At 32.3% G+C, this 23,610-nt stretch overlaps 1 protein-coding gene across 1 annotated transcript in view; it reads right to left on the bottom strand.

Annotated features, from left to right (window-relative positions):
- The window catches only part of CALCRL (calcitonin receptor like receptor), a 120,767-nt gene that overhangs the window by 46,451 nt on the left and 50,706 nt on the right, over positions 1-23,610 (bottom strand). The window contains exons 2-5 of the mRNA XM_051986058.1: positions 7,166-7,246; positions 6,881-7,001; positions 2,200-2,293; positions 510-651 (exon numbers count right to left, since the gene is read on the bottom strand). Coding sequence (XP_051842018.1) covers positions 510-651; positions 2,200-2,250 — 193 coding nt within the window. The 5' untranslated portion in view covers positions 2,251-2,293; positions 6,881-7,001; positions 7,166-7,246. The remainder of the gene's footprint in view (positions 1-509; positions 652-2,199; positions 2,294-6,880; positions 7,002-7,165; positions 7,247-23,610) is intronic.

Here is a 23,610-nt window from a genome sequence, read left to right as displayed (position 1 = left end):
TGGACATGGAATTTAACATCTTTGAAGTTTATTTTTATTCTATACAATTAAGAGTCTAACTAGATGGTTTTAAAGGTTCTTTGTATCTCTGAAGTATGTGAAATCTTATGACAGAAAGTAGTTCTGACATGATCACAGAGCATTTTATAGTAATACTATTTTTCTATGAAAATAAACTGTTAAAGGTTGTAAGAGTATAGAGAACTACAGTCTCCTAACAGCTTATTCTTAAACCTTTAGTATGAAATTTTATACTTCAGAAATCAGCAAACATTGAAAATTGAGGCTTGATTTCTTTATTTTTTGTTGATTATCTAGATTTAATAAAATGATGTAGAAAATATAGTGCAGAATAAACTTATACATGTACTGTGTATTTTCCAGCATCTATCTAGAGATTGGTCACATTATTTTCTGTTTTTCCATGTTTGTACCAGAAATGTACATTTCAAAAACCTAAAATATTAATATTATTCCACAAAGTAATAGGGTAAAATGAAATTATTTACCTTCTGTCCTGTGAATAGGTTCTTGCATGATTTTTTGGTAACATTCATACTGAGCTGTCATAATCTTATTTCGAGTAACACCCAACTGAGTTGGCTCTCCAGAAAAATTTTGTCCTCCTTCTGGTTCAGCCATCACCAAAGGCTAAAAATAAAAGAAGAAACTTCATAATTTCTACATAGAATCTTTATTAATGTAGGATGTTGTGTTTATATTAGGAATGATACTATTACATATATTTGAACTGTACAAATTTCTGTTTTTGTTTTTGATTTTTTTTCTGTTAACTGACCTCTGATTTCATTGTCACAGAGAATTTCTGGAGGGAGCTACTAAGTGGTATAGTGGATAAAGCATGTGCCTAGAGTCAAAATAATCTGAGTGCAAATCTGGCCTCAAATACTTCCTAACTGTGTGAACCTGGTCAAGTCATTCTGTCTCTGGCCACTTCTAAACTAAACAGTAAAATGGAGATAATAAAAACATCTAGCTACTAGAGTTGTTGTGAGGATAAAATGAACTTTATTTGAAAAGCATTTTTTGAATCTTAACTGCTGTTATTATTATTATTATTAAATACTATATAGCAACATTTACTCTGTCATTTATAGTCTTATGTCACCGTCTGGGATGTAGGGATATAACTACATTAAATAACTTGCCCAAGGTCACTAGTCTCAGACGTAAATTTTTTGGTCAATTTTTCTGACTTTGAAGATCTGCCTTCATTTTACCCATTATGCTGTCATCATATGTTCATTAATGTTAATACTTTAATCATTTCATTAGTGCAGGCATTCTCTCCAACGATGTTGATAAAACTACGAGATGTTAACTTTGGTAGTTTGAGAGACATAAGGGTCAAAAAATAAAATGATCATTCTAGAGTCAGCTTAGTGATGATTCCTGCACTAATGCTGATTCTCAGATGAAAGAGATGTAATAATTCTTTTTGAGCTTTTCCAGACTTATGGGGTTTGCTAGAATTTATATTCTTCAAGCGTTATAGAATAACTTCCATAATTAATATAAACATTTATGCAGAAAAGTATGGGGATTTGACCTATGAATTCATCAGCATTTAGATGCACAACCTATTGAGTTTGTGCATAAGTAGGTACAACTAGGAGAGATAGTAGGGTCGTCTTAGTAACACCACAGTAAAACTTCATTGCTAATAATGAGGGTAACAATATTTTCCTCTATTAATGTACTTTTCTAATGGCTCTAATTAAATAAGAAGTTGGTCACTCATTTGCTTGCCAAAGGAATAGCAGTGAATGTATTAAGATAATAAAGTCCCTATCTTAACAGACTAGGTCAATTAATCATTCTGAAAATTTATATTTGTTGCTGTAGCTGCACCCTCATTGAAAAATGGTGAAGATTGTTAAGGTAATATGCAGCTGTTTAATTTAACTGATTTTTTTTAAGGTTCTGACAAAATATAATCTTCTTGAGAAGGAAAATCAATTTTTAGCTTTTTAGTTGTTTTTATTTTAATGCCTTCCACAGAAAGTATCACAGTGTTAAAGAGAAAATAAGATTTCATTTAATTATTAGTGCACTGAATTAAACCATTACACAAAACATCTCTGTACAACAGTACATCAAAAGCACCATTCATTTTTTTACTAGCACCATGAAACTAAACACAAATATGTAATTGTGCTTGAATTATGAAAATATTACCTTCATAACAGTCAAAAGAAGTAGAAACACGAGGATCCACCTTTGTTCCATAATTAAAATTGACTTTTAAAATGTCATGTAAAATTAGATTCTTCTGTAACAAAGAAATTAAAATAATGTGATGTGTATATTTAACCTAAATTTTAAAAAATGCCTCAGTTTATATTAATTTTAAAATATATAACTTTACATATATATAATATATGCAAATACATATATAGATAGATACATATAAATTTGTATATATAGCCATAAATTTTAGTTTTAAGATGACAGAAGTACAATTTTAGATAGAAATTAATAATTATAAATGTATATTCAAAGAATAAAAGTATTTATATTCAAGAAACAAAAGTACCAATACCTAACATAATTTGAGAACATGCCATTTTGTCCCAAAGCTATTTCTCTGTGCCTTCTATTTGCTTTGTACACAAGGAAATGTTCTTGGCTTCTTTACTTCCTCTATATTCTATTTATATATTTTTCTTAATAATAATATGCTTATTAAGCTTCTTTCATTTGAAAATTATATACTTTATTACAACTAAACTATAAAATATATTTTACATCCACTTAAGGATATGAAAATTTGATAGTAAACCATTCTAGATGAAGTTTATCTTTCTTCATCTTTTCAATGGCAGATGTTGAATTTATTGATATCTGAGTAATTTAGATAAATTTATTTAATTAATTTTCCTCACCAACTTATCTACTTATAATCTTGCCTGACCTATACAGGAATTATCTAAGGCCTACAAAACCAGGAAATGAACCATGAGTTCCTTCTCTATTTCATATCATTCATATGCCTTCTATAATGATCTCCTTCTGTCCTTATGATAATGCTATATGATGACATTTCTCCTTACTGCTGCATTTCTCTACCTGCATAGGGGACCCCATTCCATTCTGTTTCCTCCAATAGATTGCTCTCTCTGGCATCCCTACACTATTTCTCATTTTCAGCATCTCCCTACCTATTAGTTCATTCTCCACTATATGTAAACTAATGTCTCTTCTGTCTTCATAAACTTTCACTGGATTCTTCTATCCTTGCTAATTATCATCTTTTATCCCTTTTCCTTTTGTAGTTAAACTCTTTGAAAAGGCTAAAAATGCCTCCTCTTTTTTTTCTCACTTTCTTCTTAATCTTTTACAATTTGATTTCCAACCTCATTATTCCACTGAAACTTCTCTTCAAGTTTAACAATAGTCATAGTCTCTCTCACTCTCTCTCTCTTTCTTTCTTTTGTTCTCTCTCTCTCTCTCTCTCTCTCTCTCTCTCTCTCTCTCTCTCTCTCTCTCTCTCTCTTTCTCTCTCTCTCTTTTTGCTGAGACAATTGGGGTTAACTGACTTGCCCAGGGTCATATAGTTAGGAAGTATCAAGTATATGAGGTCAGATTTGAACTCAGGTCCTCCTGACTTCAGGACTGATGCTCTATTTACTGTGTCACCTAGCTGCCCCAATAGTCTCTTAAATGCCAAATCCAACAACTCTCAAACTTAATTCTCTTTGATATTTCTTTGTAATATTTGATAGTATTGATCACCCTCTTTTCCTTAATAATTTTTTCTTTCTAGGTTTTTGTGACAATACTGTCTCAGGTTTTTCCCATCAGACAACTTCCCATCTTTACCCTTCATCCATTATCTTCTCCTTATTATACTCTTTATCTATAAGTGTCCCATAGGGTTCTGTTTTGGGTCATCTTTTCTCCTCCCTCTATCCTAATTCATTTGAAGACTGCATTTATCCTGTGAATTTAATTACTATCTCTATGCTGAGCATTCTTAAATCTACCTATCTTGTTCTATTCCTTCTGTTAACCTCCAATCTCATATCTCTAATTGCTTTTCAGACATCTCAAATAAGTTACTTGATAGACATCTTAAACGCAACATGTTCAACACCAAATTCATTATTATTATTATTATTATTTTGGTCTAAACCTTGCTTCCCTCCTAACTTCCTTATTGCTGTCAAGGGCATCACCATTCTCCCACTCCTTCAGGTTCACAATGTCAGTGTCATTATTGACTCCTTACTATCTTTCACCCTCTTTATCCAATTTGTTGACAAGATCTATTGATTTAACCTTTGCAAGATCTCTCAAATATGCTTTCTTCACTCCTCTGACACATGTCTCTGGTTCATGTCCCTACATCTCATGCATGGGACTATTTCAATAACCTACTGGTGGATCTGCTTGCCTTGAAACTCTCCCCAGTTCAATCCGTTCTCCATTCAGTTATCAATGCACAGGTCTATCAATGCACAACTATGTCCACCCTCACCTACCTTCTAAATATTCATCATATTCCAGTAGCTGCTACCTATTTTCTCCAGGATTAAATACAAAATCCTCTCTTCAAGACCCTTCCTAATTGAATCCTCCTATACTTTTCTAGTCTTCTCATACTTTTCAGATATTCTTTTGTCCAATGACATTGGCTTTCTTGTTATCCTAAACAAGATATTCACAATATATTCTCCAACGTATTGCCCTCTCTGGATCCCTAAACTCTCTCTTATTTTCAACATCTCTCTATTAGCTCATTTACCAATTTTTGATTATCCCTTTTCATCTCTACCAAATATCATGTTCAACAAGAACCCTTTCTCAATCCCACTAATTCTAATGCCTTCACTCTGATTGATTTATTTATCTTATATACAGCTTGCTTTTACATATTTGTTTGTTGCCTTCCCCATAGGACTGTGAATTTTGCTTCTGGTAGTCCCAGTGCTTAGCACAGGGCCTAGCACATAGTAAGAATTTGATACATGTTTATTGACTGATTTCTCTATAAATTATATGAGCGATTGTGCTAATATATTTTGCTTTAGTATTTTTATATCTACATTTACATAAGATCAAATGGAAGAAAATTGTACATTATTAACATCATTACAGTTAAATGGGTAACAAGTTAATTCTTAGTACATATTTTTGATCTACATTTACATAAGATCAAATGGAAGAAAATTGTACATTATTAACATCATTACAGTTAAATGGGTAACAAGTTAATTCTTAGTACATATCATTAGGACTGATTATTTGGGATAGATAAAGAGATCTCAGAATCAACTAGGATCACATTTGGGAAATTTCAAATGTATCTGATCTGTTTCTTGGATAAAAGCTCCATTTACTTTCTGAGAAGTTATAAATCATAAAATGATTTGATCTCAGAAAAATCATAATTATGAGTAATTCAAAGAACGATGGAAATAGGCTTGGGCATATGCAATCTAGAACCTATTATTAAGGACAGATGAGTGGTTTGGAAAGGGAGGATTATACATTCATATACTCTTTACTATTTGCCAGACAACATGCTAAGCACTTTTCAAAAATTATCTCAATAATTCTAAAAACAAACCTGTGAAGTATGCACTGTTATTAGCCCCATTTTACAGTTAAGAAAACTGAGGGAAACAGAAGTTAAGCATATTGCCCAGGGTGATCTATCTACCTAAGTATTAGGGCATATTTGAACTTAGGTCATCTTGACTCTAGCTCAGTGTAGCTAGTTCTACAAACATGCTGCTTGATTTGCCACATTAGTCAGTGCATGGACTGCTAGAAAAGAAGTTGGGCCTGTCATGTGGTGAGAGTAAAGGAGAAAAAATGGATATAGGATGTATTTCACATAAAAACTCAAGGAACCTATTAATATCTCCCTGTGTTGGATAAATCCTCTATGAAGAATTTATTAAAAATGTTATCAATCCCTGATACTACTATCTACCTCTATATTTTGTTTTTCCTTCCTTCCTTCCTTCCTTCCTTCCTTCCTTCCTTCCTTCCTTCCTTCCTTCCTTTTATCCTTCCTTCCTTCCTTTCTTTTTTCCTTCCTTCTTTCGTTCCTTCCTTTTTTCCTTCCTTCCTTCCTTCCTTTCTTCTTTCCTTCCTTCCTTTTGTCTTTCCTTTTGTCTTCCTTCTTCCCTTCCACCAATCTCTGTTGCTGTCTCCCTGTATGTCTATTTATTTCTCTATCTGCCTGTCTCTCCTATCCCCCATCTTTGCATTTCTCTCAGTCTCTGTTACACTCTCGTCCCTCTCTCTCCTTCTAGTACAGCACCTGGAATTTAGTGAAATCTTGTTTAAAAATAGATCAGAATTTCAGGGAAAACAAAAATAGCTTTAGTTCTCTGCATAGAGTATCCTAGTCAAAGAGATCATGGATCATTCTATTAAACTATGCATATCTGATATTTATACTTATGTTTAGCATATCTATATATTGAATTCAATACTATATGCATTTATTAAATGCTAATGATTTTCAAATTGCTTTGATAAATGTTGAAGATACAAAACAAAACAAAAAAAAATCACTGACATAAGATAAACTGAGGAAGAAGTGAGTATTAATATTAGAAGAACTAGGGAAAGTTTGCCAAGGAATGACATCTCAATTGAGTCAGTATACATGTACAAGAAAGAAAATATTATCTAGGAAAGATATCTGTTACAGATAAATCTTAGCCACTGGGCTATATAAAATTCAAGTCAATTCATGTCATGTAACCTGTTATTAGTGTTGCTATGGGGATAGTATTAGTAGAACATGTAGTTATTTTTCTACATTTATACATTATATTGCTTTTATCACCTCTTGCAATGACAGCACAGTATTATTGAGTAGGAAAAAAATGTCACTGACCTACTGAAGGTCCTTGTCTTCTAATGTTGGTAATCGTTCAAATGAGAAATCTTTTTTTTTCTTCCTTTTTTTCTATCAGCAATATTTTGTTTTGGTCCTTTTAATATAGAAATGAGCTAACCTAAAAGAATCAGGAAACTCTATATAAAAATGTAAAAATAATGCAACAAAAATCAAACACATACTTTTATAGGAGAATATAATAAAATGATATTTTTGCAGTTGAGTATTTTAATAGGCTGCTGTTACTTTATCTTACATTTTACTCTGTAGTTACATACTTACAGTTGTCTCCAGACTCAGACCATATTTTTCCTTGGGTCTCCTTGCAGCTGCTTTGAAGATATGTTAAGCAACAGTCATGACCTAAAATGAGATAATATCTATCAAATGTTTTGAAAAATTTTAAGCATTATAAAGGTTAGCTTTTATCATTATTTTACTATTAAAGTATTGACTACTTTAAGTATGCTATATTGTTTTAATCTATCAGCTTAATTTTCATTTACAACAAAATGTAAATATATAATTATTGATGCTAGCTTCCTCCTAAATTTTAATTTCCTTCTAGTTTTCATTTTCAATGTAACAGTGTTTATTTGGCACAGTACTTACATCTGATTTTTAAAAGGTATTAGATATGCTGTCCCAAAAGGAAATTTTAATTCTGTAGCATGAAATTTATAGATAAGAATTCATCATATACATAATCTAACAAATCATGATTGCAATCAAAAACTTTGCATATTGTCCTGAATCACTAAGTTTAAACTCTAATCCCTTCTTCCTAATCTTTATAATCATCAAACCCTATCATTCATAATTACTATGGAAGATACAAGGCATGCTAGCAAAATTTTTAGTTAGAAAATCTCTATTCTATTTCTGGCTCTACCATTTATTATGTGTAAGCTTGATGAAATCATTTTGGTTCCTTCTGTGTCATTTTACCCATCTTCATTATGAATGTGTTGAATTAGATTGTTCTTTCATCACATGCATAGAATTTTCAACTCTTAGATATATGGGACCTGCTAAATCTTCTTCCTGACAAAAATCCCTTTCAATATATTCCTAACTGATAATCATCCAGTTTCTGCTTGAAGACCTCTGTGTCTCAAAGAAAGCTAGATTTTGAATGAGTTGATGTGAATTTTACTCCTGGTTCTTCAGTTTACTACTAGTCACTTAACTCCATAGGTGTGTTTTATTCTTTTAAAATCAGAGGTTATACTTTATAGCTGCTGGAATCCCTCTAAACTTAAAATCCAACTGCTTATCATCTTCTAGTGAAAAAAGACCCACTATTTCCAATGGCAGGTCAGAGAGAGTTCTAAATGTACATTCTCTACAGCCCAGTTTCTTAAAATGTGGGTTGAAACCTCATATAGAGTCTCATAACTGAATGTGGGGGTTGTGAACTTATGATTTATTATCAGTAAATGTTTGAATTGCATGCCAGCAAGTCTTATATATCTTTATATCCAGAGTGATATAAAAAATTTCTTGGGGAAAAAGAGTAGGAAAAGTTGAAGCCTTGCTCTATAGAAACCATCCCAGTTCTTTGGATTCTCAGTTTCTTTAATCCACTTTGTCTAATAGATTGATAGTCATAGCCTTTAGCAGTAGACTTGGCTGCTGGCTATAATATTTATTTTATTAACATTTTTCCATTGTTTTCTGAATAGATTTTGTTTCTTCACTTGGTCTTTACTTTTACCCCAATTAGACTTTCCTGATGAGTTATAGCTATAATTATTAACAGTGATAGGTATCAGACATTTTAACTTTCATTACATATTTTTGAGAACAATTCAGAAGTTTCTATTTTACATTCAATTCAGTTAGCATTTTTTTCTTTTTTTCAGTTAGCATTTATTAAGCTCCTTCTATTTATACAGCACGAGAAAAATTCAGACAAATGACACAAAAGTTTATGCTTTAATGGGGTAACTAAGAAATATAAACAGATGATTGTAATGCAAGATATAATGATCTGAAGTATTTGAGAATTAGAGCAAAGAAAGTAAAACCTTTTTTTTCCTGAGGAAATTAGTATAACTCCTCATTGAGGAGTTGACATTTGAAGATCCCAATTGTTAAATAGTATTTCAACTGGTTTAATATGGAGGATAATAAAGTCTCTTTATCCAAGTCATACTAGTATATTTCCAGAACCCTTAACATCTTGTGAATATACTTAATGCCTCAAATTGCCTTCAAATTTTATTGGATACCCTTGATCTAGTCTGTTATCACTATGTATAATGTCTGGTATAGCTTTCTGGAGGACCCGGGGATCAGCCCGAGTCCTTGGTGGAGGAGTGATGAAGACAGGAGACTCAGGAGGATACTCAAAGATGAGTCCCAAGTCTTCTCTGTGTCTATGGCTGAGAGGCCAGTTCCCAGTTCTCCCAACCCTTAAATACTTCAGTTCCATTACATCACTACAGCACACTGAGCATGCTGTTATCACATTACGTATATGTTTAGAGAGCCATTATTTCACAGTGAGTAGGTGCTTAACTATAAGTTCCATGCTGACCTAGATTCAAGTACACCTTTTCAGAGTTTTGGAAATGTTATTAATGTCCATTGATCACAATTTCTTTGTTATTGTCTGATAAAGAAAAATTTCCATTTATCCAAAATGATTGGGAAGAAAAATATACTCAGATAGTTGGACATTTTTATTCTTAACATATTTCAAAGACACATAATAAAATATTTAGCATGAAACCTGGGTAAAATCTAACTTTTTCCCAATTATTAAGATGCTATTTCAAGCTCTTGAACTCAAGTATAAATATCCTTTATGACTAACAATCAGTACCTGTGTACAATTGACACAGATGGTATAAGACAGCAGGAATTTATCTGTCTTCAAAGAACTCCAAAATCTACGTACCCAGCCCTCATCTATCTATTGAGATTAGGTCCTGCATCTTTTAATGACTAATGGGCCTTAGGCATATCAAAACAAATATTTTTAAACATGACTCATTTCCCCCCTATAACCCTATTTTCCTAATCTAGCACTTCTCCTATACTCCCTTTTCCTATACAGAACAGTGCCATTTTTACACTTCAGTGAGGTTCACAACCCAGAAATTATCATTCATACTTCATTTTCATCCCTATTTCTCTCTCATTGCTAAATCTTGTTGATTTTAATACTTAACATCTCATGTGTCTGTCCATTTTCTTCATTCATACTCATCATTTCTGGGCCTGAACAAATTATTACAAAGGTGTTTTAAGTGATTTGCCTGCCTAGAGTTTTCCACTCTACAATTTTTTTTCCAAGCTGATCCCAATTTTTTATTCTTGAAATATAATTGCATCACATCATTCTCTAGCTCAAAAACTTTCATTAGTTTTTCACTGCCATTTGGACAAAATTAAAAATGTCTAAATTTGGCTTTTCAAGCTTTTTACAATCTAACTCCAGTATACCTTTACTTTCATTTTGTTTTTAATGCTTTGCTTGTTTTTATCAGCCAGAATTAACCTTCTCTTTCTCCCATTCCACCCTTTCCTGATAGAGAACACAAATAAAAAAATGTCATAAACGTATAAGTAAAGCAAATTTCCATGTTGGCTATCTTCAAAACAATCTTTTTGCCTTATTCTAAATTCTGAGTTCATTACCTCTCTAATGGGTTAATGATTTTTATTTTCAATTGTGAAATCATATGTAATTTTTCAGTCTTTAGAAAAAGAACAAAAACCTATAAAACTATTTAGATAACAAACAGTTCTTCCAAGCAATGTTATGATGAGTTCTACATATGTTACTTTAACACATGAGGATTAAATTCCCCTTAATATGCACATGGACTTAATTTAAAATAAAAATAAAAGTGGTTTATAAAACATGTTCGGGGATTTCCTGTGAATCATAAGTTACAACTGACAGGCATTAGAGACTGTCTAATCTATCCAATTTTCTTTCTTTTTTTTTATTATGTATACATATTTATACAGTTATTTTGTTACACAAGAAAAATTAGATCAAGAAGGAAGAAAAAGAAAAACTGAAAAAGAAAACAAAATGCAAGCAAATAACAACAGAGAGAATGAGAATATGCTAGATTGTGTTCCGCACTCTGTTCCCATGGCTCTCTTCAGCACTGCACAAGTAGAACTGGTTTGAATCATCTCAATGTTGAAGAGAATCCATCAGAATTAATCATTGTATAGTCTTGTTGCCATGTATAATGATCTCCTGGTTCTCACTTAGCATCAGTTCATGTAGGTCTCTCCAAGCCTCTCTACAATCAACTGCTGATTGTTTCTTATGGAACAATAGTATTCCATAGCATTCATATACCATAATTTATTCAGCCATTCTCCAATTGATGGTCATCCACTCAGTTTCCAGATTCTAGCCACTACAAAAAGGGCTGCCACAAGCATTTTAGCACATGTGAGTCCCTTTCCCTCTTTTAAGATCTTACTGGGATACCAACGATGTATCAGTGTCCCAGTTTTCCCACATGACCTCCAGTATTCATCATTATCTTTTCCTGTCATCTTAGCCAATCTGACAGGTATGTAGTGGTATCTCAGAATTGTCTTAATTGCATTTCTCTGATCAGTAGTTATTTGGAGCACCTTTTCATGTGGCTACAAATAGTTTCAATTTATTGATCTGAAAATTGTCTGTTCATATCCTTTGACAATTTACCAATTGGAGAATGGCTTGAACTATTATAAATTTGAGTCAATTCTCTATATAGTTTAGAAATGAGAACCTTATCAGATCCTTTGGACATAAACATGTTTTCCCCAGTTTATTGCTTCCTTTCTAATCTTGTCTGCATTAGTTTTGTTTGTACAAAAACTTTTTTAATTTAATATAATTAAAATTATTTATTTTATGATCAACAATGATCTCTAGTTTTTTTTTTTTTTTTTTTTTTGGTCACAAATTCCTTCCTCCACAAATCTGAGAGGTAAACTATCCTATGTTCTTCTAATCTGTTTATAGTATCATTCTTCATGTCTATATCATGAACCCATTTTGACCTTATCTTGGTATAGAGTGTTAGGTATGGGTCTATGCCTACTTTCTGCCATACTAATTTCCAATTTTCTTGATAAGGAAAGGGATCAAGGATTTGTGCTGATTTGCTTGTAAAATGAATTACTGGCACAGATTTTAAGACCATTTTGATATATTTACCTGTTCACAAATTGACTTCTTAATACCTTAATTTACCTAATCATCTAAAAGTTATTTTTATTCACTAAAATCCTTGGAAATCAGCAACATGTACCAGACCCCAGTGCAAGGAATATGGGCCTAGGCATGAACCCTTGCCCTAGCCCTTCAAATGAGCCACATATACTAAAAACTTTGTTATCAATTGTGATTTATTGCTTGTTGACCTCACAAGTTTAAATTCCACAGGTGCCTGGTTGGTCCTTTGTAATTCATGAAATGGGGAAGAAGAAAGGAGAGGTACTGTGTTAAACACAAATAAGTGATTGATTGAGGAAGAGACAATATTTATTAGAGCCAAGGAGAGTTGACTTGTGCTTCTGTTTAAGTAAGGCTTTTTGTTGAAAGACAACCAATGTCAAATTTCCCTTTGACTTCCAGAAATAGAAAAAAAGAAAGAAATTTTTCCCTAAATCTCTGATTTCTGTCCTGAAAACAATAGCACAGAAAGAACATGTGCTTACTGTCTCCCCCATTAGATTATAAGCTCCTTGAGGGAAGATACTGTCTTTTGCCCCTTTTTGTATCCCTAACACTTAACGTAGTGCCTGGCACATAATTTAATTTCTTTAAATAAATAAATAAAATAAAGGTATTTAATTAATGTTTAATAATGGAGTAATTATTCATGGATGCTTCATATTGGACTCAATAGCCCTGGCATCTGTTTCCATTTCCTGTTCTTTCCCTGACCAAGATTTGTTGAGTAGCAATCTTGAAAATTTGATTTTCTAGCCTGATAGCCACCTCATGAGTTTAGAATGTTAGGAGCTCATGATGGCCAATCAGGACATGATTTCTCCAACAGTTTCTTAGAGCAGGAGAGAACTACAGTTAAGAGGATTGCATAGTAAAAGGGCTAAAATCAAAGAATTCTGTCTTGAGAGTTTCTTGACTAATAAAGAACCAGGGTAAAAGGGAAAGATATACTCAGTCAAGCCAAAAAAGTTGTCTTTATCTTCCAGTAGAGGATAAGAAATAATGGGACGTTGTGTCACATTTAAATATTTGTCAGTCTATACTTTTGAATATTTGGTGTCTTAAGCATTTCTTTTGCAGTGAAGAAAATGAATAGGCTATCCTAAATCTGATATTTATTTTTTCATATGATAACTTAAAGGAATTGTATTAATCACTTCTGTGGTAGATCTTAAACATGAGCCATATCTAAGCTTTATTTCAGAGTTTTTCCCTGGATTTTTCCTCTGGGCTAGAAGCATGGTGAGGGAGAAGGAGAAGGAGACTCCTCTCCATTAAGAACAGAAGGAGAAGGAAAAAGAGGACAAAGAGAAAAAAAGAGTAGAGAGAGGAACACAGCAAATGAGAGAGAGAGGAAGAGATATAGAAAAAGAAAGAGCTGAAAGTATAAAATCTGAATTCCATCTCCAGGGACAGACTCTCCATGATCTAAATCTGAGTTTATTTGAGACCAGAATAAGTTTCATATGTGCTTTCTTTCTCTCTCCTCAGGCCATAGTGACACTTGTATAAAGGGAAAGTATAGTGGCTAGACATATTCCTATGTGAGCAGACTGATAAACAGACCAAGTGAGAAAATGTCCTCTGTAAGAACAGGTTATTAGTTATAGTTTATAGTCTTAGGCTTTTGATTTGAATACAGCTAGTTTATATCAGTGAAGACTTGAATCAAGACCTTCTTGATGCCAAAGCCAGCTCTCTATTTCTCATTTGTTTTTAAAGAAATACCTTCATTAATTACATTTTCAGTATTTTAAAACACACAAAAATTCTGCATTCTGAGTCCTTTACCTCTCTATCAAGTTCATGTTTTTTTTATTTTTCAATTTTGAATTCAATTTTGAATTCAATTTGTAACTTTTGAAGTCTTATAAAGAGAACCAAAAAGGAAAAATAAAACAACTATAAAACCATTTAGACAACAAATGTTTCTTCCAAACAATCCTATGGTGATATCTACAAATGTAACTTTAAAACATGAGGATGTTTCAGTATCGTAGTATATTGCTAATTATTGGTGAAATTGTAAACTATTCTAACCAGTTTTGATTTTATTTAAACAAATGCCACTTTTTTGCACCTGCTGTCCAATGTTGTATAGGATGGGTAACATGAATCACCACATGTACTCAATACATTGATTAACCTCTTAAGTCTTAGACACATAGCAGTGTCTGACCATTTTTGAGAACAATTTGCAATTATACACAAAGAGCTAGAAAAGACACTGTAGTATTATGCCATTTCCTTTTCCCAATCATTTTACAAATGAGGAAATTGGGGCAAAGAGGGTTAAGTGACTTGCCTAAGGTCATACAGCTAGCGTTGGAAGGCAGTTTTAAATCCAGGAATATGAATCTTCCTGACTCCAGGCCCAACACTTTATCTACTGTGCCATCTAATTACTCATACCTCTCTATGTCTGCTATGCAAAATTTGAAGAAAGACTGTTAAGCAAGATCTCTTACCTTTACATTCTCTATGTTGTGCATTATTAACAAAAATAGGGCTTTGAAAGCAAAGTGGAAAACACATGTATAGAAATTCTCCCACCCATTCAGTGGCTATCAATACTGTTCCTGAAATGAATTCTATTCTGTCTGCTTTTGATGTTGGACTTCATAAAACTTTTCCAATGGAGGGATTACATTGTGGTATATTATGTATTCTCTGACCTAAAGAGGCTATATGAGAAAGGATAGCATTATGGTACATCATTTATTTTCAGCATATCAAAACTCAAGGGAAATTTCTTCAAAATATTGCCAGTGGAGAAATAATAATTTTCATTCCTATCTGTTTTTCAGGTTTCTGGTTTTTTGGTTCATTGCATCCTAACAAATAGTTTCTAATTGTATCATTTTGCACTTTGTTCCTTCCATTTTTAATTTGTTCTACATTTGTGCATGAATATATTTGCTTTCCCTCAACTCTTCCATTGTTAATTCTTTAAAATCTGGTAAAATTATTATCTACTCACAGCAAGGTTTCAGAGGATACTTTGTGAAATTCAAAAGCTACAATTGAATCTCAAGGTGAAATTTAGGTAATGATGAGACAGACTGAAGTCAGGGCATTGACGCTACTTAACTGGAGTACTCAGTGTCCTCAGCTGAATTGGCTTAGCCAAGAAACTGACATCTTAATAAGGTAAAAGCTTCCTTTACTCCCAGAAGTGAACTTTTTTGCTCCACCTCAGTGGTTTTAATACTTATTGTCATTTTATCTTCCTACATGTCAGCCTCATGAATCATATAGACATTATTATAGTTTTGTTTTCTCAAAATAGAATCAAGTAGCAGGGTTTTTTTTTTTTTTTATTCCTATCTTAGTTAAGTTGCAGTTAAGCTCTATTTGATGTAAAAATAGAGCATGAGAGAACTTGTTTTAAATTTTCTCTTTACTCTTAAAATGGAACCACCAGGTGTAAAAAATTGGAAAATATCTTATGTTTTTAAACTTCTCTGTAACTATGAAACTATTATATCAGGCATCCATAAAGCATACTAAGATTTGACCTGTTCTTCCATTGTCCTTAAAAAAGATAGAACTTTTATATATGATGAAAATTTTGTTGCATACAAATTTAGAAGAGATAATAATTATATATAATCACATCTACATCAAAATTATAATGATCTTTCATCTACATTAAAATTATAGTGACTTGTAGTTTCATAAACACTAATATTTTGACCATCATATAAATCAAACTGCTTGCAATTTATTAACCTGCTTCTTAATTCCCCAAACTCATGATTTTTTAAAATCTTGATTCTTGATTTTTAACCAAATCCCTTACTCAGAAATCACCAAATGTACTTGGAACTCAGATTTAGGAAACTTTTTTGTTAGTAATTGTTTTGCTTTCCTTTTCTCAAAGTAAATTGTACTTTTACAGGTCCTCAGGCTTTGATGATCATTAGCCCAGTCAACTTTTTCCTGATTTTCACAGATGATTAGTGGTTTCCAGCTCTCACAGAGATTTTTTCCCCCCATTTGGTCTACCCTTCCTTTTCCTGAGCACAGAAGATATTTCCTTTTTTTAATGGCCCAGTTCCTTCTAAATCTATATCTTTGGAGCTGATGAGAATAAAGCAATTATTTGTGTATGATTTTGAGGAAAAATTCAAATTTAAGAATAATTTTCAAGACAACTAATATTTTGTTAGATCAAAATTTGACTACATTTAAAATCTTATTTTATTAAAATGATAAATTTTAATTGTGTCTTTTACTCATGTAAACATTTGCTCCTTCTCCCTTACATAGAGCCCAAGGAAAGATAGAAAAAAATCACCTTTTTGAACAGTGAAAATATCCCATTTTATTCTTTTACATTTTTGGATTTGAAAGAATATTGAAGGGAATGGACTTTTTTTTCTCTCTCAATCTTCCTCCCTCTAAAAAGAGCAAGTTAAAAAAGACTTTTTTCATTTTAGTATATGTAGTGTTCTGATAGTTCTCTGGAGGTCTCTGGACCAGCCTTCATTTCAGCAGAGTAATCACCATGAGATTACCCAGAGATAAAGTCCAAAAATCTTGTCTCCTTCACAGTCTTGTCTCCTTGCCTGGGGCCTAAGCTAGCTTTCTGGAGGTCCTCCAGAATGTGTCTTGGTTTCTGTGGGGGAGGCAGGAGGACCACCATGATAGTCTGTCTTGAAGTCTGTCTCAGTCCGAGAGCTTGTGCTCTAGCCTCCAGTCCTGTGTCTTCCCCAAGTCTGTCCCAGTCCCTCATGGTGGTGGGGGATGGAATGAATGTCTGAGTCCGAGGCTTGTGCTCCGGCCACAATAAACTTGGGAGATGTAATGAATGTCTCTGGCTCAGTTTGTCCCAGCTTATTTACTCTATTATAATCGCATCATTGGTGTGAATCTTGTAGAATAGGTGTCAATTTTGTAGAACTATATTAAGTACTAAGTACATATACTAAACTAGAGAACTATTAATCACCATGCTGAACTAGATAACCATTGTCTTATCAAGTCCACTGAGTTAACACTTTGTAAGAATCCTTGTTTCAGAGTTCTGGCCCATTACAAGTTTCTCTCTTTCTTCTTTTTTTCTCTTTCTCTCCATTACAACTTTCTCTCTTTCTTTCTCTTTTTCTCTCTCTCATTTTCTCTCTTTCTCTCTGATTTTCTCTGTCTCTGTCTCTGTCTCTCTTTCTCTCTCTCTGTATCTGAGGTCTGATTGAACTCTGGTCCTCATGACTTCAGGGGCTGGTACTCTATCCACTGCGCCACCTCGCTGCCCCTCATTTCAGTACATTCTATCTGGACACCAATCCTTTCATACATTCCATATAATTGGATGTATATGTATACCATATATACATATGGTATATGTACACCATAATTTCATCAGGTGGTAGGCTCTGACATCTTTATGAACAGATACATGATGCAGCCTAACTTTTCATGTATTAGCTTTATAATCATAGTTTTGTTGAATTTCAGAGAAAAAAATGATTTTCATTCTGTTCTGGCACACTTTATAGCCATCTAAGATGCTATGATTTTCTTTCTTTTTTTCTTTCTTCTTTTTTTGTTTGTTTTTGCTCCTTTCTTCCTTCCTTCCTTTCTTCCTTCCTGTCTCTGAGATTCTTTCTCTTTCTCTCTTCCTCCCTTTACTTCATCTCCTCCCTTTTATGGAAGAGAATAAGCATTTATTAAGTCTCTATTATGCATTTGTGGTTGTTCATTCTTTCTAGTTGTGTTCTACTCTTTGTGACCCCATTTGAAATTTTCTTGGCAAAGATAATTGAATAGTTTGCCATTTCTTTTTCTAAATTATTTTACAGATGAAGGTTACAGTTCCTTCTAACAAACAAAGTGTAATGACTTGCCCAGGGTATAAAAAAATTTTTCTCATTTAATTCTTATAGAAACTTTGGAAAGTAGTCTCTTTTAATATTTCTTTTATACAGCTGAGGAAACTGAGTCAGGGATTAAGTGATTTGCCAGGATCACATAGCTACTAAGTATGTCTAAGGCTGGATTTCAACTCAGGTCTTCATGACTTTAGAACCAGTTATCTATCCACAGTTCTCCCTACCTGTCTCTGGAGATACTAGAAACCAGGTATGTGAACCTAGATGAAGTGTTTCTGTTCATTATGGTAAGGTATTAGTAACCAAGCAAGTCTAAAAGGAATTCTTCTTAAAAATCTGCCAACATATCCAAGTCTCAATAACCAAAAATTATTGGAGGAATAAGGAAAACAAGGAAAAAAATCTCCCATCTGAGGGGGATGAAATAGCATATAATAACCAATTTAAGTCATTCTTAATGAACAACATAATGAGATCTGCAATACACAAATTAAGAATTCATGTTTTTCCAATTAGAATAAATGTTAATTTCTATTTAGCTTATCATAGATATTTGCAATAACAGTAAATAGAAACACCTGGCAGAACGGATGGTAGAATGGGCTTAACATTGGAAAAACCTACTTTCAAGCCTAATTTTAAAACATACTGATTATATAAGGAGGGGCAAATTATATAATGTTTCAGTGTCCACAGACAACACTCTGAAAGTAAAAGTTGCCAAAATTTGCTGCACTGCTTTGGTATAGAGGATTTCCTCTACATCCTCTACATCCTCGACATCACAAGTATCAAACATATGTCCCATAATCCACCCCTCCCCCCTCCACATATAGCCCAAACAGACTTAAAATGTAATTAAATATTTAAAAAAATAAATGAAAATACAATAAAACATATATAAGATTACATTTTAAATCAAAGTCAATGTGAAACCAAAAGAAAACTTTATGTATGGATTGGTGGCTCCATTTTTATTTGAGTTTAATACGACTGAAGAAATCACAAGGGTGTGGATATGAAGTGTGTATCTTTAGGGATCAAACTATTAACATTTAAGTCTTATGAACATAAGACTGTATTGAACCATCTTTAGATAATCATATTTCCTACTTTTATATTTATACAATTAACACTAGAAAAAGGGGTCACACTGTTAGGAAAGTCTTCCTCAAAACAAGCTTATATAATCCCTTTATTTTTTTCTTCACAGGAGAAAAAACCTTCTACTTCAAAATATTTATACAGTATATAGTATTAATCAGTCTTTTTGATTGAACTAATTCTTTTCTTTTACTATCTATCTAACATTTCTATTATCTTTAAAGGAGTTTTCTGATAATACTCCTTCCCATTCTTCATACAGTCACTTGGGTAAGAGTCCAAAATTCTAGAAAATGTCTGACTTATGCTGCATACAATGTATGGGTTATCTCATGGCTTGTGAGTAATCTTCCCTCAGTTGTATATTTGAGGATTGTTCTAGCTTTTTACAATTATAAAAACGTCAATGTAGAATTACTATTAAGAAATTATCAAATATAACTACTAGAGTCTTTGCCAAGTTTGTACAATCATTCCTTTTTTATCTAATGATAAGGTATTTTTAAATCAATTGTTCCATTTAGTAATATTATTTCATATGATTATCCTACCCATTTCCAGCCTGGTGCTATAGATTCACTTTATTCCAATAATCTAATAAAGAGTATCAATGTGCCAATGTAATCAAGGATATATACCTTTATATAAAGATATATAAAGATGTTTTGTAACAGTCATAGATTTTTAAAATATTTTTCTAAAATAAGCTTCATAGTAATCTTTTGGATACAAGTATTATCATCTACATTTTTCAAATGAGGAAATTTAGTGAGAAACTAAGGATAACTTATCCAATGGTACAGTAAATGTAAATGGCAGAACCAAAACTTAGCCTCAGATGTTTCCACAAGCCCTCTGTGGTATCTGTTGAATTGAATTGAAAATTACAATACCCCTCCTTCAGTAATTTTTATATTCATTTTTATCACAATTAATTTTCTGGTACCATTTCTTTACAATCAACTGCCTATAGTGAATTTCTTGGGCTCCTTCTGTAATAAAAATAAAATAACCCATTTTTCTGGAATCAAACATCAAAATGGTATAATTCAAATAAATATAAAATTCCCTAAATTCTGTAGCTTGAGGATGGCTAAAATCAGCTTTTCCAATACTGCTCTGGAAAAAACATATTCCTGGTATGGTTGTATGCTTATCTAATAAATGTTCTCAGTTGAGAAAATGAATAAATATTAAAGAGATATAATTTCTAGATAAAAGTTTGGATTTCATTTAGTACTCTTGAGTGCTTAACTTTAGAAGCAATTTTCCCATTGTAGGCATAATTATCCAATTTCCGGTGCTGTTGGTCACTTTCCTTTTATTTGAAAGAGGCAAGTGGCCAAGCCTTGGTCCAATTAGCAAAAAAAGTGGGAGGGAACCTGAAAACACCCTTTGAAATTTCAGCTATTGAACTCTATCTTTATAGGATCTAATGTGGAAAGAATTCATTGCTCAGTGTAATGCAGAAACAAAACATAGCTTCAATTAATCTGAACTATGGGCTTTAAAGCTTCCCCACGTACAAAACTGGAAATAGACTTCACTATGTAAAAGTTCATTCCTCCTACCACACAGGACACCAAAAGAATGTCCAAATGCCTTCATCATTTTGCAATATGTTTTTGTTAAATGTTCTTAATGACGGGATTTCCAAATGGAGTACAAAATTTTTGTATTTGTGTGCATGTATGTGCATGTGTGTGAGAATAGAGATTTTGGTTTTAACAGGATTGGATAGAAGGATGCCTAAGATAATTTCCAAGTAGAATAACAGATTAATATTAAGGGTGTGCTATTATAAAATGCTAATATGCTAATGATGCTGATATAATGCAGGGAATGTTGAAATTAGAAGTTTCTAGTTGTAACTCTGACACTAACTTGCTTTGTGACAATAGCAAGTTATTAATGTGTCTTCATTTTATAAGCTTTAAAAAAAGTGTGTTGGATGTATCTTTTAAGTTACTTAGCAGTATTAGAATGATATCATTGTTCCCTTATCCCTTTCAAGTGATCCTTCCTTGGCTCTCATCTCAGTCTGCTGATAAGTTTTCTTAATTCCACCTTCACATTCTTTTTATCTAAATTGGCCTTGATCACCTCTCTCCAGGACTATAGAAATAATTGGCCTCCCTGCTTCACATCTCTCTTGAACCCATCTCTTATAGAATGGTTAAATTAATTTTCTTAAGATACTAGTTTGATAATAGCACTTCTTTATTCAAACATCTTCAATAGATCAATATTATTACTAATGCAAAATATAAACTTCTTAGACTAACAATTTAAATCCACTGCAATTAGATTCTTATCTACTTAGAAAAAAAATCTATTATTCCCCTTTACCTATTCTACACTGCAGCCCTCGACTTCTTCCAAACTACAAAATCTACTCATTTTTCTCTTCTTCCTCTTTAAGTTCCTAATTTTGAACAAGGCTCAGTTTAGGCGATACATTTATAGGAAGCCTTTTCTACCCTGACTTTTTTTTCCCACATTTTTTTAATTGTTCAAATTCTTCCCACATTGTTTTTCTTTATTAGTAGATATATTGTATGCCACCAATAAAATATGTCTTGTAAAGACAAAATGTTTTTAAATGTTTATGTTTAGTAATGCCAAGCAAGGTGCCATACATAATAGGTTTTTACTGAAAGTTTGTTAAAATTAAATTGAATATTCATTTATATGAAGCCAGCTAATGTTGTTCTCTTTAAAGGTAGATTTGATTGTCAAAGAACATGTCTCGTTTTTCAAAAATCTTAAAATTCTATGTATCATTAAAGATACCATGAAATTGTTATACTAATTAGAATATATTATGTACCTATTCTTCCAATTCAATGGATTGTTTTATACAGTATATGTAAAAGCAGTAATCAGATTTACATTAAAACTTGGCAAAATGATTTAAATTTTAGCAATCAGTACATTTTCGTAAAGTTATCTCCAATGGTCTATTGCTCATTTTAGTTTAAAAAGTTATTGATTTCCTATAAGAACTTAATTTCATTTTTTTGACAAAACAAACAAACAACATGTAGATTAGGTTCAGCAAAAACAAAACAAAACAAATGCCTACTTAGACTATTTCAAAATTTTGTTAATTTCCTGAGTAGCTCTTTAGAAAATGTTTTCCTTTTTTGGGGGCAGGGTCTCTCTAGCATTATATGTAATGAGGAAAAATCATTCACAAACAAGATTGTGATTATGGTCTCATATGTAATACCTTTAAATTGTGTTCCTAGCATTTTAATACAAAGAATTTTTTTAAAAATATGATATAGTCCTCACCATTGATATACTGCATAGAAATTAATCAAATAAAAATGCATATAATTTAGATAGGCAAGTAAATTATCCAGGTGGGGCAAATTCATGAGGGGAGGTCAAGGTAGGTCTTAGATGAAATATAAGATTTGAATTGGCAGAGAGGAGAGGATCAAATTCTAAGGTATGGTCACCATTTAAGCTTAGCTATAGGAAAGAACATAGGAGATGATATGTGACTATTCTGTTAGTGCAAAGAGTTGCATTTGGAGAGTAGTAAGAGACAAAGTTGGATCACTATTTTGAGGAAATAAGCATGCTATTCTTTGGTGCACTTCATGAACTATTTTAATTTTGCACATGCCAAGTAGAATTTATTTTTAATTATTTACTCCAGTGACTAAGTCTAGGCTATGATTTAAAAATAGATTTTTCCAGTGCAAGAAAAAAAAAAATCTCAGGAAGAAGCTTCTGGCTACTTTATGCAATGCTTAAGTGAGAACTGCACCTTGAGGACAACACGTTCCCTGTGAAAAAAAGATGGCATATCCATTTTAGTGGCTATAACCTTTATAGAGTGCTATTATCAACTCAATTGTATGTTTTTTCCTGTTTCAAAAACATGTTCCCAAATGACTTCTAAAATAGCTTTCTTTCCTGTTAAATCTTTATGCCAAGCACCTTTTCCTCTCCTAATTCTAAACTCTGGCTAGACCAAAATTTCTTTAAGAAGGAATGCACTGTCATGTTTGACATAGTTTTTTTTTTTTTTTTTTTTTTTTTTTAAACAGGAATGAATAAGAATAATAATACACTTAAAAAAAAAAAAAAAAAAAAACATGATGTATTGCTCCTTATCTTTTAAGGCAATGCATTTTATTTGGCTCACAAACTAAAAAAAAAGCAAGGGATGGGGGTAACTGTCTTCCAAAGAATTACAGGTTTCAAATAAAGTTCTCTCACTTTAAAATTTATAATCATCACTAGAAGAAATCTTACTGAAGACAGTGATAACCTATCATGAAAAAAAAATATAACACACAGGACTATTTTGGTATAATCTAAACACCTATTGGAGGAGAAATAAGACTTCCAGATTTTAATGCTTCCTTAAGTAGGTAGCAAGTCAATTTATAGTGGTAAACAAATAACTACAATACATTGTCCTTTAGAACAGTTGTAACTTTCAGCCTACTTCCACCTACTATTGTGCTCAGTTCTCAAACAACACTCATAACAGTTCATTTTCTGTTTCCAATGAGAAACATTACTTCAGTCCAAGTTTGTTTGTTTGTGTTTTCCTAGAAGTAATA

Source organism: Antechinus flavipes, chromosome 3 (assembly GCF_016432865.1).
Source record: "Antechinus flavipes isolate AdamAnt ecotype Samford, QLD, Australia chromosome 3, AdamAnt_v2, whole genome shotgun sequence".
NCBI lineage: Eukaryota > Metazoa > Chordata > Mammalia > Dasyuromorphia > Dasyuridae > Antechinus > Antechinus flavipes.
The sequence above is the reverse complement of the archived record's forward strand: the minus strand, read 5'-3'. Positions and strand labels throughout refer to the sequence as shown.